A 14,799-nucleotide genomic window follows, 5' to 3' on the forward strand; every position below is an offset into this window, starting at 1 on the left:
CTGGTTCTTCTAAAGTAGTGGAAATAATAGACATAATAGTAGACGTAATAGTAATTAAAAAAAATAATTTTTAAAGTTTAAATGTAAGACATTAAGATTAAAGACATTTAAAATTCTAATCCTACACTAACTGAAGATTGTAATTGTAACGCCTATATTTATGGGTAGAGTTGGAAAACTTAATCAGCTATGTATCGGTATTGGCCGATTTTTCGTCATAAATATGTGATTATTAATTGGCCACATAATTCTCTAACTTAGCCCATTAGTTCTTATTCATAAGTTAGGGTTTACAGCGGCTCTGTCTAAGGCTCCTCGGTCACAACACAATGCAGTTCCTTATTCAACCCTTTGATGAAACTATGGAGCTCATGCATGGTTTCAGTAACTGTAAGGAGACCCCTGCATCAACACTTTTCTGCCACCGGAGGGAGACCACGCTCAGCTCCCAGCAAAATTTAACCTAACTGATGGCAGCTGGGTACTGCCCTTTTTAAGTGTTTCACACAGCTCACTTATAGCAGAGTCTTATTTTATGCACTCTGAAACCAGCCCTTGCCGGTAAAAGTTACTTCACGGCTGCCTCTTTTTCCCCAGTATCTTTGTGATCAGCTTAGTAGGGAACCAGTACAAACTGTTATTTGACTCCTTCTTTCTTTCAAAAAGTACCTTCACCTTCTGTTAGTTCTTTGCACATTTGCCAAGGTTCCCTTTTGAGTTCTGACCAGACTACCAGACTTCCCTGTCTTTTCATCTCTTGCTTTATGTTGTGACCCTTAAGACCTCCACAGTCACAAGCAATCCACCCTCCTCATTGCCTAGTGGGTATCAGATCAAATCAAATTTATTTGTATAGTGCTTTTTACGACTGTTTTCACAAAGCAGCTTTACACAATCAGTAGTTAGTAAAAAGACAAGACATCAACACCATAAGAAGACATAAAACCTAAGACCCCCAGTGAGCAGCCAAAGGTGACAGTGGCCAGGAAAAACTCCCTCAGAGCTGGAGGAAGAAACCTTGGGAGGAACCAAGACTCACAAGGAGTACCCATCCTCCCCTGGTCAGAACTTTTTAAATTATTGATACAAACCACCAAGACTGTTGTACTGCTCAGGTGTGCAATATTAATTATATCTTAATCATAATATAATAATATTCATCATAATATAATAATCATGGTGTAGTATAACTTCTATATAAGTCAACTTATATAGTTATAGCAGTGATGGTAAGAGTAATGAAAGTAATGATAACAGTGACAGTTACCGGACATTTCTTTGCTATTTCTTTGCACAAGAAGTGTTGCCTAACACGTCCATTCAAGTTGGACAGACCCTTTCCAACCAACTCACGGGATTAAAACACTTTGCTTTGAGGACTGATATATGGGTCAGGATGCAGTTCTTTGGGCATCGACTTTATCTGTCAGATTGTAAGTGTAAAGCTGCAAATAAGCAGTTTATAGTGAGTAGTTATATATAGTTATATATTATATATTAGATATAGTTATATCGGTTAAATATTTGTTACTTATTACTTATTTCATTAAAAAACACTATTAAATTAGCTACAGCATACAATGTAAAATGTCCTTAGACTAGACAGTTTTACCAAAACAAAGTATACCCTACTTTTTTACATTATTTATAGGCCTAATAATCTAAAATTGTAACAAAATTAAATTAATCTCTAGTGTACACTGAGGTGTTAATCATATTTCATTAGGCCTTAATTAGCTTCAATTTAACAAAGTTCTATTTAACACACAGTTATTAAAAAGTAAACTCATTTTTTTACAGGACATGGCATGGATGATGACAGGGTGACCTGGTTTGACCTGTGTTTATATAATGTCATCGTATTATATTGTATATCATATATCGCAATTCATCTAAAATATATCGATATGATTTTTTTTGTCCATATCGCCCAACCCTATATCAGAGTGTATCTGATGACTCCAGCAGGTCTGACTATAACAGCATACTTTAAAGGACAGAGCCAGAAGGTAACACAGACACGGGAGCACCCTAAAACACTAGCGTCCATCTGCTCCACCGTACACAAACCTGAGTGATCGCGTGCAAGCAGCGAGGCGACAGCTCCAGCATCTCAGTGTACTACAATTCCCTGTGTCCGTGAACTCCTGGACCTACAACCTTTATCTAAGGGAAAACATTAATTACCAAAAGCTAAACTAAACAGATGAGTTTTTAGTCTAGATTTAAAGATTGAGACTGTGTCTGAGTCCCGAACATTATCTGGAAGGTTATTCCAGGTTGGAGGGCTTTATAAGAAAAGGCTCTTCCCCCTGCTGAGAAGGGCTGCAACAATGATTCAGTAAAATCTATTATAATCGATTATTAAAAGTGTTGGCAACGAGTTTCACTATCAATTCATTGTGTTTTGCACAATTTATGTATTAATCGCCTTGTCATATCCGCGTACGTCACCTGCAATGCTTCGTCTACAGTGGAAAAAATAAATAAATAAGGGTGAGCCGGAGCGATGAAGGCATAATCTTCAAAGCAGGCTTAACATCAAGAAGTATATACATTCCAAAAAATGAAACATGACCGACGCAGAAAAAAATGTTTGGCTTAAATCCTCAAAAGCGTGGGAGCACAGTCACTACAATATCGGTGGACCTGCTTCCCCAGAGGGCAGTGGCCTAGGCTAAAGCCTAATCAGTCAAAAGGAAAATCATGTAAGCCACTTTATTCCCTTCAGTGGGAAACTGGGTGGGTGAATGTCCAGTGAACATTCCCTGCACCCTCCAGGTTCATCACTAAACCTAACAGGTGCTGCTAGCATGACTTCCGCACTGTTAGGGGGAAGTGACTGAACAGGCGTGAAGGGAAGTGGGGCCTCATCTTTGGGGAGATTTGTAGGCTGTTGCACAGCCATTGTTAATTCCTGCGTGCTTTGGGGCTAACTGACTTAACGCCTCCTCATGTTTACCCAACCAGGCTCCCTGAGCCGTGATAGATTTCTGCAATACTGCCATGATCCATGGTTGGCAGTCTTTCTGTAACAGGGCAGCAATCCAGTTGAAGGGAACCCTAAGAGGTCTTCTCAGGATTATCACCAAGTGCATTTTATCCCAGGTATAGACAACCACCTGGATGGACTGTAGGGGTGGCATCCACCCCGTTATCTACATAGAGATTCCTGCAGACCATAGTGAGGTTTTTAGGAAACAAGGAACTGAGGTGTTACCTCACCACTGGCCTTTTGATTGTGACATTGACTTTCTGCCTTGCACTGGAGAAATCTAAATTTATTTCCTTGGGTTTGTGGTTTCTAGAGGCAAGCTGGCCATGGATGCAGCAAAGCTCAAAGCAGTGTCCAAGTGGCCCCATCTCACCTCTTTCTGACTAGTTCAATGCTTTCTGGTAATAGTTTCAAACCCTTTTTGGTAGATGTCGATGCTCTGGAAGTTGGTGATGGAGCAGTACTTTCCCAATGCTTAGATACTGCCAAGGAGCTACACCCCTCCACCTACTTCTTCCATCGACTAATGCCTACTGAGCGCAATTATGATGTGGGAAATCGAGAGCTGTTCACAGTCAAAACTGCTCTTGAGGTTTAGAAGCACTGGCTGGAGGTGGCCAAGCATTCATTTGTGGTCTGAACAGACCCCGGAACAGGTCCCCAGTTCGCCAGCTAGTTTTGGAAGGCTTTCTGTGCCTCCCTAGGGGCCTACGTAAGTCTCTCGTCTAGGTTTTCCCCCAGTCTAATGGTCAGTATTTGGAGCAGTCTTTGCAGTGTCTAGCTTCCTGGGCAGATCACCTTCTGTTGGCGGAATATACCTGCTCTCTGGCATTCCTCATTGGACGTGTCCCCCTTTGAGTGCCAGTTTGGTTATCTGCCTCCCCTGTTTCCTGAACAGAAAGCCTAGGTGGCTACATCATCAGCCAGCTGCAAGGTGCAAGGTGCAGTGCAGCCTGGCAGCGAGCTCTTGCAGTCTTGGTAGCCCAAACTGCTGCACACAAGACTATGGCAGAAAAAAAACAGCCGGGGCAGTCCTTTCGCCCAGGTCAACGGGTATGGTTGTGTATAGTGTGCTAAAGACCTGCCCCTGAAGGTCAGTAATAAGAAACAGACTCCTCAATACGTCGGGCCTTTCAAGGTTATCCAATGCATTAACCCTGTTTCTTATAGGTTACAACTTCCACATTCTCTCAGGGTTATCCTGACCTTTTACTTCTCCTGTCTCAAACCTTAATTAGAAATTAATTTTTTTCCGGGAGCTATTGACTCACTCTCTCTTTCCAAAAAAAAAGTAAGAAGTACCTTCACCTTCTGTTCGTTCCTTGAACCTTGGTTTTATTTTAAGTTCTGACCAGGCTACCTAAAAGCCAGTGAGTAGCTTGTCAGTTTGTTTTGTCTCTTGTTTAGGCATCCTTTGTTCCATTTTCCATGTTATCTCTTGCTTTACATTGGGGTCCTCTTAAGACCCCCACAGTCACAAGCACTCCACCCTTGTCATAGCCTAGTGGGTAGAGCTCTTTTCTCCCAAGCCAACAACCCCAGTTCAAATCCCTCTCTCTAAAATACGTCCCTTTCTGCATTTGAGTCCACCCAGGTGGTTGTCTATACCTGGGATAAAACACACTTAGTGACAATTCTGGGAAGACCTTTCAGGTTTCCTTTCCACAGGATTGCCACCCAGTAACAGGCAGTGTAGAAATGCGCTCCATCTTCTCTATTTGTCAGCCTTGTTTGTTTGTTTATCGTATCTGACTCAAACTTAATTTTTGATATTTTTGGTTTGCCTCAGAGTAAGCACCACTACCCACATGCCCCTCTCAAGAGTATGTAGCCATTTTCTTAGTTCGTAGTGTATGTAAGACCAGGCAGTTAACAGTGAAGGTAGGGGTGGGCAGTACTTTACTTATCATGATAAATTGTGTTATTGTGGTACATTATGCGTTTATATATATTGTGGATTTAAACAGTGCTTAAGGAATACTGATTAACTGCACATTTTATAAATATAATCGGTCCTATTTCATAGAATGGGGTGTAGCATATTTTAAGTAAAAATCACAGGACTCGGTATGGTCTATATGACAAAATATTGCGATAAATCTTATTTTTTATTTTTTATATTTTAATATAACATTTTCACCAAATCACCCAACTCTGAGTGGAGGTCAGGCTGAGGTCTGAAAGACCAAGACAAAGCAACCAACAAACTAATAATTAAATAATTATCTACAGGGTTCCTAGAAAATCCAGTTGACTGCAGAAGACCTTCTTGAGGATTTAGCAGACTCTGCAGTAGTGGTGCACTATTCTACTGTGCAGTGACACCTGCACAAATATGACCTTCCGTGATCTACAGAACACCACCACAAAATTCAGCAACAGAAGATAAAAGATGTAAACAAGCCTGATGCAGTTTGGGTTAAACCTTTCCCTTCTCTTATTGTTGGATCAATCATGTTGTGGGTATATGTTTCAATTAGTGGTTGGGGGGCGTTGAACTGAATGGGACAAATTAATTCAAATAAATACCAACAAAGTTTGGAACCAAAGTTTAAAAAGTAAGAGGGTGGTTGCAGCAAGATGGCGCTGCTGACGACGGCCGCCGTAACGACTGCTCTGACCACATCTAGCTTTTTTTTTTTAGTTAAATTTAGTGTTTTTAGCTATTTTATCTAAACTTTTCCATCATGGCTCGTATTGCATACGACAGAGAGACTCTTCTTTCTGTTAATTTACAATTCACTCACCTTAATTCGCTGCTAACTCCGGATCCAAGCTGGCCAAGAGAAATCCTGAAGGAGGACAAAGAACGGGACAACAAACTCCACAAGAAGCGACACAGAGGAAAGTGAGCCGGTGCCAGAGACAGACTGAGAGCCAGGGCACACAGGGCACCTCTGCCTAGTATTCTCCTAGCCAACGTCCAGTCTCTAGACAACAAACTCAATGACCTTCGGGCCAGAATCAAGTTCCAGAGAGACATTCGGGACTGCAACCTCCTCTGTTTCACCGAGACATGGCTGAACCCAGCGATACCGGACCACGCCAGCCAGCCGGCCGAGTTCTTCTCGGTACATCGCATGGACAGAACTGTGGAGTCGGAAAAGTCAAGAGGTGGTGGAATATGTATCATGGTGAACAACAAGTGGTGCGACAGTGCTAATGTTGTGACGCTCATACGCTCCTGCACACCAAACCTGGAGCTGCTCGCCCTATAGTTTCGTCCCCTCTTCCTCGGGAGTTCACCTCCGTCATCGTCTGTACAGTGTACATTCCACCCGATGTACAGAAGGACACCACGCTGTGTGAGCTTCATGACACACTCACACAGCTCCAAAGCCACCATAAGGACGCTGCACTCATTGTTGTTGGGGATTTTAACAATGCCAACTTCAAAAGTGTGGCAGCGAACTATCACCAACACATCACCGCCGAACTTTAGATCACTGCTATACCACACACAAAGACAGCTACAAAACGCAATCAGTACCACCGTTTGGAAAGTCAGACCACGCCGCCATCTTTCTCCTACCAAAATATAAACAAAGGCTGAAGCAAGAGCTTCCGGTGGTGAGAGAGGTCGAGCGCTGGACGGACCAATCAGTGGCCGCGCTACAGGACACTCTTGATGGCGCGGACTGGGACATGTTCCGGCGCAGCTTCGACGACGTCAACATGTTTACGGAAGCGGTTGTGGGTTTTATCGGGAAAGTAGCGGACGACACCGTCCAGAAATCTACAGTCAAAACATTTCCCAATCAGAAGCCCTGGGTGGATAAAAGCATCCGGGAGGCTCTGAATGCCCGCACTGCTGCCTACAACACGGAACTGATCAGCGGAGAAATGTCTGCGTCATATGGAGTAAGGAAGGCGGTAAAGGAGGCGAAGCAGCGCTATGGGAGGAAACTAGAGTCCCAGTTCCAGCAAAACGACTCTAGGAGCCTGTGGCAGGGACTGAGAACAATAACGGACTATAGGAGCCCACCCTGTGGACTGGGAAGTGCAGAATAAAAGCGATCAATACTCACATTAGCAACGGTTCAGTTCTCTTCAAACACACAGTTCTGTTATAACATTCTTCAACATGTGGATATAATTTTCCGGGTCGGCTCCTGTGGCCTGTGTGTGTGAAGCGTGGCCCCCAAAGTTTAAACTAATGCCAGTCGCTCAGGGGCTAGATCTTAAAGGTCTTGGGGAGTGTGAATGTACCTATGGTATACTTGGGAGGACCTGCAGCTAAGAAGTAGGATAGTGTAGTCGGAAAGTCCTTGATTAGAGGCAGTGAAGGCTGCCAATGGACGGGAGAGAAGAATTATGCAAATGCCGCAAGTGATTGTAGCAGGAGGCTCATATGGGTCCAGAAACATGGCTTCAAGAATGTAACAGAAGGTAGAAGAATGAATGTTGTGGCTGGTTGTGAGGTTCATTCTTCTGCATTCCTTTTAGAAGCAGGATCATTTGGTATCATTTGATTATTAAAGCAATATGGGCAGCCTGTGATGAGTTTGTGGAAGAAGTTAAAGGCTGATAGGTAAACCTTGAGTAAACCTATCGGTTTGGTTTGTATTTGCAAAAGTGAGGAAGGCTGTAATGGTATGAAGGTTGAAAGATGGGAAAGGTATGGAAAGGACAGAGTGAAAGCATCTAAAGGCAGTTCCAGTGATTCCAGACAGTCAAATAAGTGGCTAATGTTTTAGGTGTGACAGCCAGCTTTTAACAAACATGGGAGGGTGCAAAGGGCAATCGGTCACGGGACACGGGGGAGCAGGCCGAAACAGGGTGAGCAGGGAGGCCACAAAGCAAAATGAGTTACAGGGAAAGCAGGGCCCTCTTGTTTGCGCCCTGCAGAGGCTTGTGCAGGTGAGCGATGGTCCAATCTGTCAGGTATGTGGCAGAAGGAGGAGAAAATTGTGACTGAGCCTAAAGGAGTGGTGCAGGAGTCAGACAAGCCCCACATAGAGAGCACGAGGAGCACTAAGAAGAAGGCGGAGAGACAGGAGAAGGCAGCTGTTGTGCTGTGTACCAGGGTGCACGGTGTGAAAATGGCCAAAGAGCAAGGAGCAGAGGACCTTGTCGGGTTGGCTGAAATGGTGACCACAGACCACATGCTGGTAGATCTTCCTGGGGGCTTGGGAAAAGGAGAGTGTGCTTGTCTCCTGCGCTCGATATGGACATTCTTAGTGGGTGCGAGACAAGCTTAGCAATAGAACACTCCAATATCAAAGAATGTTTGCCACCATGACCTAGGGGTCGCTAGATAGGTCTCTCTGTCTCTATCTCTCTCCCCACATCACTTTAGTGTCCGCTAGCCGGTGCATCAGAGCTGGTTACCAGGCTCTTTCCTCCAACCGCAAGAGTTGTCTGGTGATGTAATAAAAGACTTTGAAAAGAGGTGGTGGCTTGTTGCGTCAATGTGTCAGCCCACAGCATGTCTTCACACAACTTCCCTTTACAATAATATTTCAAGCAAGGAGACCCAACCTTAGCTTACTTAAGATTACACCTCCTCTCTGCAGCACATACTGTGACAATCCAGTGTCCCATGTATCTCCAATATGACTTTACAGGAGAAGGCAAAAATGTGCTTAACTTTTAATGGAAGGTAATGTAATATGAGTTTATTAAATTATTTAGCATTTCTATTGGTCCATTCATCCAGACTTATTTACACAATGTATAGAGCAGCTACAGGGTTCAAAACTTGGAGAAAACTAAAAATGGACATAAATGGAGATACATGTTTTTCATTAGACAGCAGCAAAACATTTAAGTTATGTTCTTTATGGTTTTTATTAGTAGTATGAGCAAAGGATCAACAGCTTCACTTACTGGCAACACAAATTCTTAGTATAAACAGCTTCAAATGAGCTAAGACAGATACCACTTTGAATAATAGTGTGTAAATAACAATTTGGCAAAAATTCATTGTTTTAAAATGATTGTTTTCAGCCTATGATTAAATAAAACATTAAATACAGTTTCTTACTAATTAAGGACTTTGTTGTGAGTGTACTATATCCCCCAGTGCTTATGTTCACTTCAGTTAGAGTTTTTGTACAGGACTTGAGTAATTGCTGTCACTGTGGCTGCCTCTCTCCCAGCAGGCACAGTAGTAAACTGCTGAATGGCTCTTCTTCAGTTTTAGCACTCTTAGATCGTAGGAGCCTCTCGTCACAGCAAACTCTCTGGCATCAGGATGATTAGCGTCATGAACGATGTTGCCGGCTGTATTAACATACAGAATCCTTTTGAGAGCCTCCCCATCTTTCTGCTGGTACCAGTGGACATAATCAGTAGTCAGGCCGTTCACTTTGCACTTAATGAACACACTTTTATCCTCTGGCTTTGTCCAGGACAGTTGTTCCTGCTCCACCGTCACTCCCAGTACAGCTACTGTAATGAACAGTAAAGTGGTCATCAGTCTTTAGAATAGTAGACTGTTTGTTAAAATCTCATTTACTGATCTAATTTGATGAGCTACTCACCTCGAGTCAATAGGAAAAGAATGATCCACATTTCATGGAGCATCTTTGGTTGGATTGTTAATAGTGTTCGCTTAAGAAAAGCTGCCTTTTACTGCCATTTCAAAGATATTGCAGCTGTTAAACAGTGCTGATGAAATTTCCTGTAGGTGGAGATGCAGAAGCAGTCTGGCCCCTCCTGCACTAAAAGGGCAATCTGCTGCCACCTGTACTGCTTCACTGTGAATTTCTCCCAGAAACACAGTGCAACCACCAATATGCAAGTGTTAGCCAGCTGTATTTGCCCCATTAGTGTGTTAAGCAGGTTTTAAGCATAAAGACTACATTTCTTATTCATATAGGGATGTAGTGTGTTTGTCAGCAGTATTTGGGTTGGACAGTTATGACCAGACAGGGTGGGTTGATTTAGTGTTTGGTGAGCTTTGGTTACAGCATTGATATGCGTTTTTGGCACAGTGGAAAAAGCAGGTGGAAGAGAAGCAGGTAGATCAGCTTCAGTCATTTGGTCATTTTCTTTCAAAGCCTTTTTGTAAAGAATGAGTAGCTAATGACCTGAAGGCACTGAAAGTTAGAGGAGACCATCTCATCTTTTCCTTGTAGGCCTCATTTAATTTTCTGTGAACAGCAGAATTATGTGCTTTACCAAAAAGCTGGTCTCACTTGTCCACAAGACGTCTTCCTAGAAAGAGTTTGGTTTACTCACGTACATATTGGCAAACTGCAGTCTAGCATTTTTATGGCTCTGTGTCAGCAGTGGGGGCACCTCTTACTTGCCACAGGTGAGTTTAAACAAGCCTCACATGCTTGAAACAAAGTTATTTACCCACAGATTTCAAAAAGTGCCAATTTTGTCTGGCCCATTTTTGGAGCTTTGTGTGAAATTTGCTTTTGCTAATTTCCTCTTTCCTGCTAATTTCATGCTAATTGTTTTGTGTTGTTCACACACACAAAGAAAATAAACATGTGTCTAAACAGAACATGTGTTATTGCAAAAATTGGTCTGGGAGAAATTGAGGGGTACCAAGACATTTGGCCATGAATGTAAATGTGTGTGATTCTGGTGTGGAACAGTGAGGTTGCACACTGGCAGAGTTATTGTAGAGGATGTGAGCAGTGTGTGTCACTGTGGCTGCTTCTATACCAGCAGGCACAGTAATAAACTCCTGCATGGATCTTCTTCACTGCGTTTAGCCTCAGAACATAAGTACCACTCTGTTCTCGCTTCACAGAGAAATCTGTTGCTTCAGGATGGTTAGGGCTGTAAACAGGGCTGTTGCCGGCTTCACTGACATACAGTATCCTTGTGGGTCCTTCACCATCTTTCTTCTGGTACCAGTGGACATAGCTAGTCTGTAGATCAGTCACTCTGCAGTTGATCTCAACTCTTTTGCCCACTGATTTTGTCCAGAGGAGTTGAGTTTGCTCCACTGTCAGTCCCAGCGCACCCACTGTAATCAACATTATACTGTAAATGAATCTTTTTCAAATTAATTTCATATTTTGTAATTCTGTTACCTCACATTCAAATGCTACTTACCTGTGATCAGTGACAAGAGAACCGCATACACACCTGTGTTCATCTTTCATTTAGTTCAGCTTAAAGTCTGCCAGACAATACTGCTGTTTATCTACTAAATTAGTTTTTATAAAGAGGTTTCATCTTGAAGAGAGCTGTGCTGTAAAGTAGCACTGATGTAATTTCCTGTGGGTGGAGATGCAGCAGCAGTCTGTTCTTTTAGAGGTGTGAGCTGAAATGTGCTGCCCTCTGCATCTCTGTCTTTCTTCTTCACATAGCAGACAGGTTCTACCCTAACACAGTGCTGCCACCAACATGCCACTGTGTCATTTGCCCCTAACAGGAAACAAGTATTAATATAACTAGAATCTAGCCAGAAATACATGCTTGTCTTGTTTATGAAGGAAAATACTATTCAATTCAATTCAGCTTTACAGAGATCCGGGTCCGAGCTTCTTTTGAGCAAGCTAGTGGCAACAGTGGCAAGGAAAAACTCCCTTGGGTCAAGAGGAAGAATCCTAGGAACCAAGATTCAAAAGGGGAAACCCACCTTCCTCATGTCAACACTGGATAATGATAAAAAGCAGAAGAAGAATTATACTATAATAAAAATGTAATAAATAATAATCATACTATAATCAACATAACATACATAATCATTATACTATAATACAATCATAACCAATTACTTAATTGACCCATAGTCACCAGCCAATAACTGGACTTGTTATGATGATAGAGGTTGGGCCTCTTTCATTACCCATGTGACTTTTGGTGCACTTTTATTCCAGAACTGTGTGTGTGTGTGTGTGTGTGGCAGGGTGCTGTGGAGTTAGGTGAGATAGAAATCCACTGCACTGAAGTTCGAGGTGAGCAGAGAGATGTGATGATTGTTCTCCCTGAAGATCAGGTTGTACTTCTGACTTCATTTAAAATGAAGAATGAAGGGTGTGATTCTGTTGTGGAACTTGTAAGCTTAAGTTATTGTAGAGGATGTGAGCAGTGTGTGTCACTGTGGCTGCTCCAGTACCAGCAGGCACAGTAATAAACTCCTGCATGGCTGAACTTCGCTGCGTTTACCCTCAGAACATAAGTATCACTCTTGTCTAGAGTCACAGAGAAGTCTTTTGCTTCGGGATGGTTAGGATCGTGAAAGGTGCTAGTGACATCTTTATTAACATACAGAATCCTCTTGAGAGCTTCTCCGTCTTTCTGTTGGTACCAGTGGACGTAGTTGCTGCTCTGAAGTCCAGTCACTTTACAGTTGATATAAACTCTTTTGTTCAGAGGCTTGGTCCAGGAGAGTTCAGGTTGCTCCACTGTTTGTCCCAGTGCACCCACTGTAATCATAATTACACTGTAAATCAATCAAACTAATATGCCTTTTAAAAAATGACCTTAAATGCTTTGTAACCATGATATTTTACATATTTTGTAACCCTTATAATTCACACTGATCTGGTACTTACCTACAAACAGAGAAAATAGAACAGCGTACATGTCTACATTCATCTTTCATTTAGTTAAGAAAGGATGTCTGTGCTTCAGAAAATGCTCTCGTCTGCACCTCAGCTGTGTTTGCCTGAACTTGGCAGTGTTATCAGCAATTGGAACCTCTCATCTGTGGCACAGTGATGTCATTTCCTGGATATCAGTCAGCATTATGGTTCTTGTAACATGGTGTAAATAATAGACTGTAAATAGTTGGAATTTATTTCTAAAAAAGCACAAAATTAAAGAATACATTAGTTTTCAGTGGATTATTGATGTGAACAGCAGCATGGTGGTGTAGCAGGTAGTGTGTGTGCCGCACAGCAACAGGGGTCTGGGATTTGGTAGGTTTTTCCCATGTCTGTGGGGGTTTCCTCCAGTTACATCTGTTTGCTCCCATCTGCCTAGAACATCCTGGTAGGTGGACCGGCTATGCTAAAAAAACTAAATTATTAGGTATGAGTGTGCAAGGGAACAGGTGTGAGTGGGGAACCCTGCAATGGTCTGTCCAGGGCCTATTCCCATCTACTCCCTGTCTTGTATCAAGGTTGCAAATTTCAGTATTGTGACAAAACTGTTTCTCACTAAATCTACATTAATGGATTTATTACATTTATTTGAAATGAACTAAATATGTATGATTGTGCTTTGGAAGTCTGAGGTTGCACACTGGCAGAGTTATGAGGATGTGAGCAGTTTGTGTCACTGTGGCTTTCTGAGACCCAGCAGGCATAGTAATAAGCTCCTGAGAGACTCTCCTTGACTGTGTTCAGCCTAAGAACATATGTATCACCTTTTTCTAGCTTCACAGAGACGTTTCCTACTTTGGGATTGTTAGGGCTGTAAACAGGGCTGTTGCACCCTTTATTGACATATGACAGTATTTTTGTCAAGTCAAGTCAAATTTATTTGTATAGCTCTTTTTAAAACTGTTGTTTTCACAAAGCAGCTTTACACAATCAGTATTTAGTAAAAAGAATTTAGCAACATAAAAAGACATGAAAAATCTAAGACCCCCAGTGAGCAAGCCAACAGATGCAGAAGCAAGGAAAAACTCCCTCAGAGCTGGAGGAAGAAACCTTGGGAGGAACCAAGACTCACAAAGGGGACCCATCCTCCTCTGGTCAGAACTATTTATAAATTATTGATAAATTACCAAACCATCTATACTGTTGAACTGCTCTGATCATGATCTTAATTTCTGTCATGTTGTGGTATAGCTCTAAAGACAACTTGAACTTAAACTTGCCAGAGGTGAGTTTAAACAAGCATCACATGCTTGAAACAAAGTTATTTACCCACAATTTTGAAATGGAATTCAAAATACAGTTTTTTCTGGCCCATTTTTGAGCTTTGTGTGAAATTTGCTCTTGCAAATTTTATCAGTTTTTTGTGTTGTTCACACACACAAAGGAAATAAACATGTGTCTAACAGAACATGTGTAATTGCCAAAATGGTCTGGGAGAAATACTTCATTTTCTGGAAAAAAAAAATCAGGGGTGCCAAAACATTTTCATGACTGTAAATGTGTGTGATTCTGGTGTGGAACAGTGAGGTTACACACTGGCAGAGTTATTGTAGAGGATGTGAGCAGTGTGTGTCACTGTGGCTGCTGCTATCCCAGCAGACACAGTAATAAACTCCTGCATGGATCTTCTTCACTGCGTTCAGCTTCAGAACATAAGTACCACTCTGTTCTGGCTTCACAGAGAAATCTTTTGCTTCAGGATGGTTAGGGCTGTAAACAGGGCTGTTGCCGGCTTCATTGACATACAGTATCCTTATGGGTCCTTCACCGTCTTTCTGCTGGTACCAGTGGACATAGCTAGTCTGTAGATCAGTCACTCTGCAGTTGATCTCAACTCTTTTGCCCACTGATTTTGTCCAGAGGAGTTGAGTTTGCTCCACTGTCAGTCCCAGTGCACCCACTGTAATCAACATTATACTGTAAATGAATCTTTTTCAAATTAATTTCATATTTTGTAATTCTGTCACCTCACATTGAAATGCTACTTACCTGTGATCAGTGAGAAGAGAACCGCATACACACCTGTGTTCATCTTTCATTTAGTTCAGCTTAAAGTCTACCAGACAAAACTGCTATTTATCTACTAAATTAGTTATTATAAAGAGGTTTCAGCTTGAAGAGAGCTGTGCTGTAGAGTAGCACTGATGTCATTTCCTGTGGGTGGAGATGCAGCAGCAGTCTGTTCTTTTAGAGGTGTGAGCTGAAACGTGCTGCCCTCTGCATCTCTGTCTTTCTTCTTCACATAGCAGACAGGTTCTACCCTAACACAGTGCTGCCACCAACATG

At 42.2% G+C, this 14,799-nt stretch overlaps 1 protein-coding gene across 1 annotated transcript in view; it reads right to left on the reverse strand.

Annotated features, from left to right (window-relative positions):
- The window catches only part of LOC140562481 (immunoglobulin lambda-1 light chain-like), a 77,662-nt gene extending 63,081 nt beyond the window's left edge, over positions 1–14,581 (reverse strand). The window contains exons 1-2 of the mRNA XM_072688156.1: positions 14,503–14,581; positions 9,077–9,388 (exon numbers count right to left, since the gene is read on the reverse strand). Of these exons, the coding sequence (XP_072544257.1) occupies positions 9,077–9,388; positions 14,503–14,545 (355 nt within the window). The 5' untranslated portion in view covers positions 14,546–14,581. The remainder of the gene's footprint in view (positions 1–9,076; positions 9,389–14,502) is intronic.
- Positions 14,582–14,799: the final 218 nt, after the last annotated feature.

This window comes from Salminus brasiliensis, chromosome 9, assembly GCF_030463535.1.
Source record: "Salminus brasiliensis chromosome 9, fSalBra1.hap2, whole genome shotgun sequence".
NCBI lineage: Eukaryota > Metazoa > Chordata > Actinopteri > Characiformes > Bryconidae > Salminus > Salminus brasiliensis.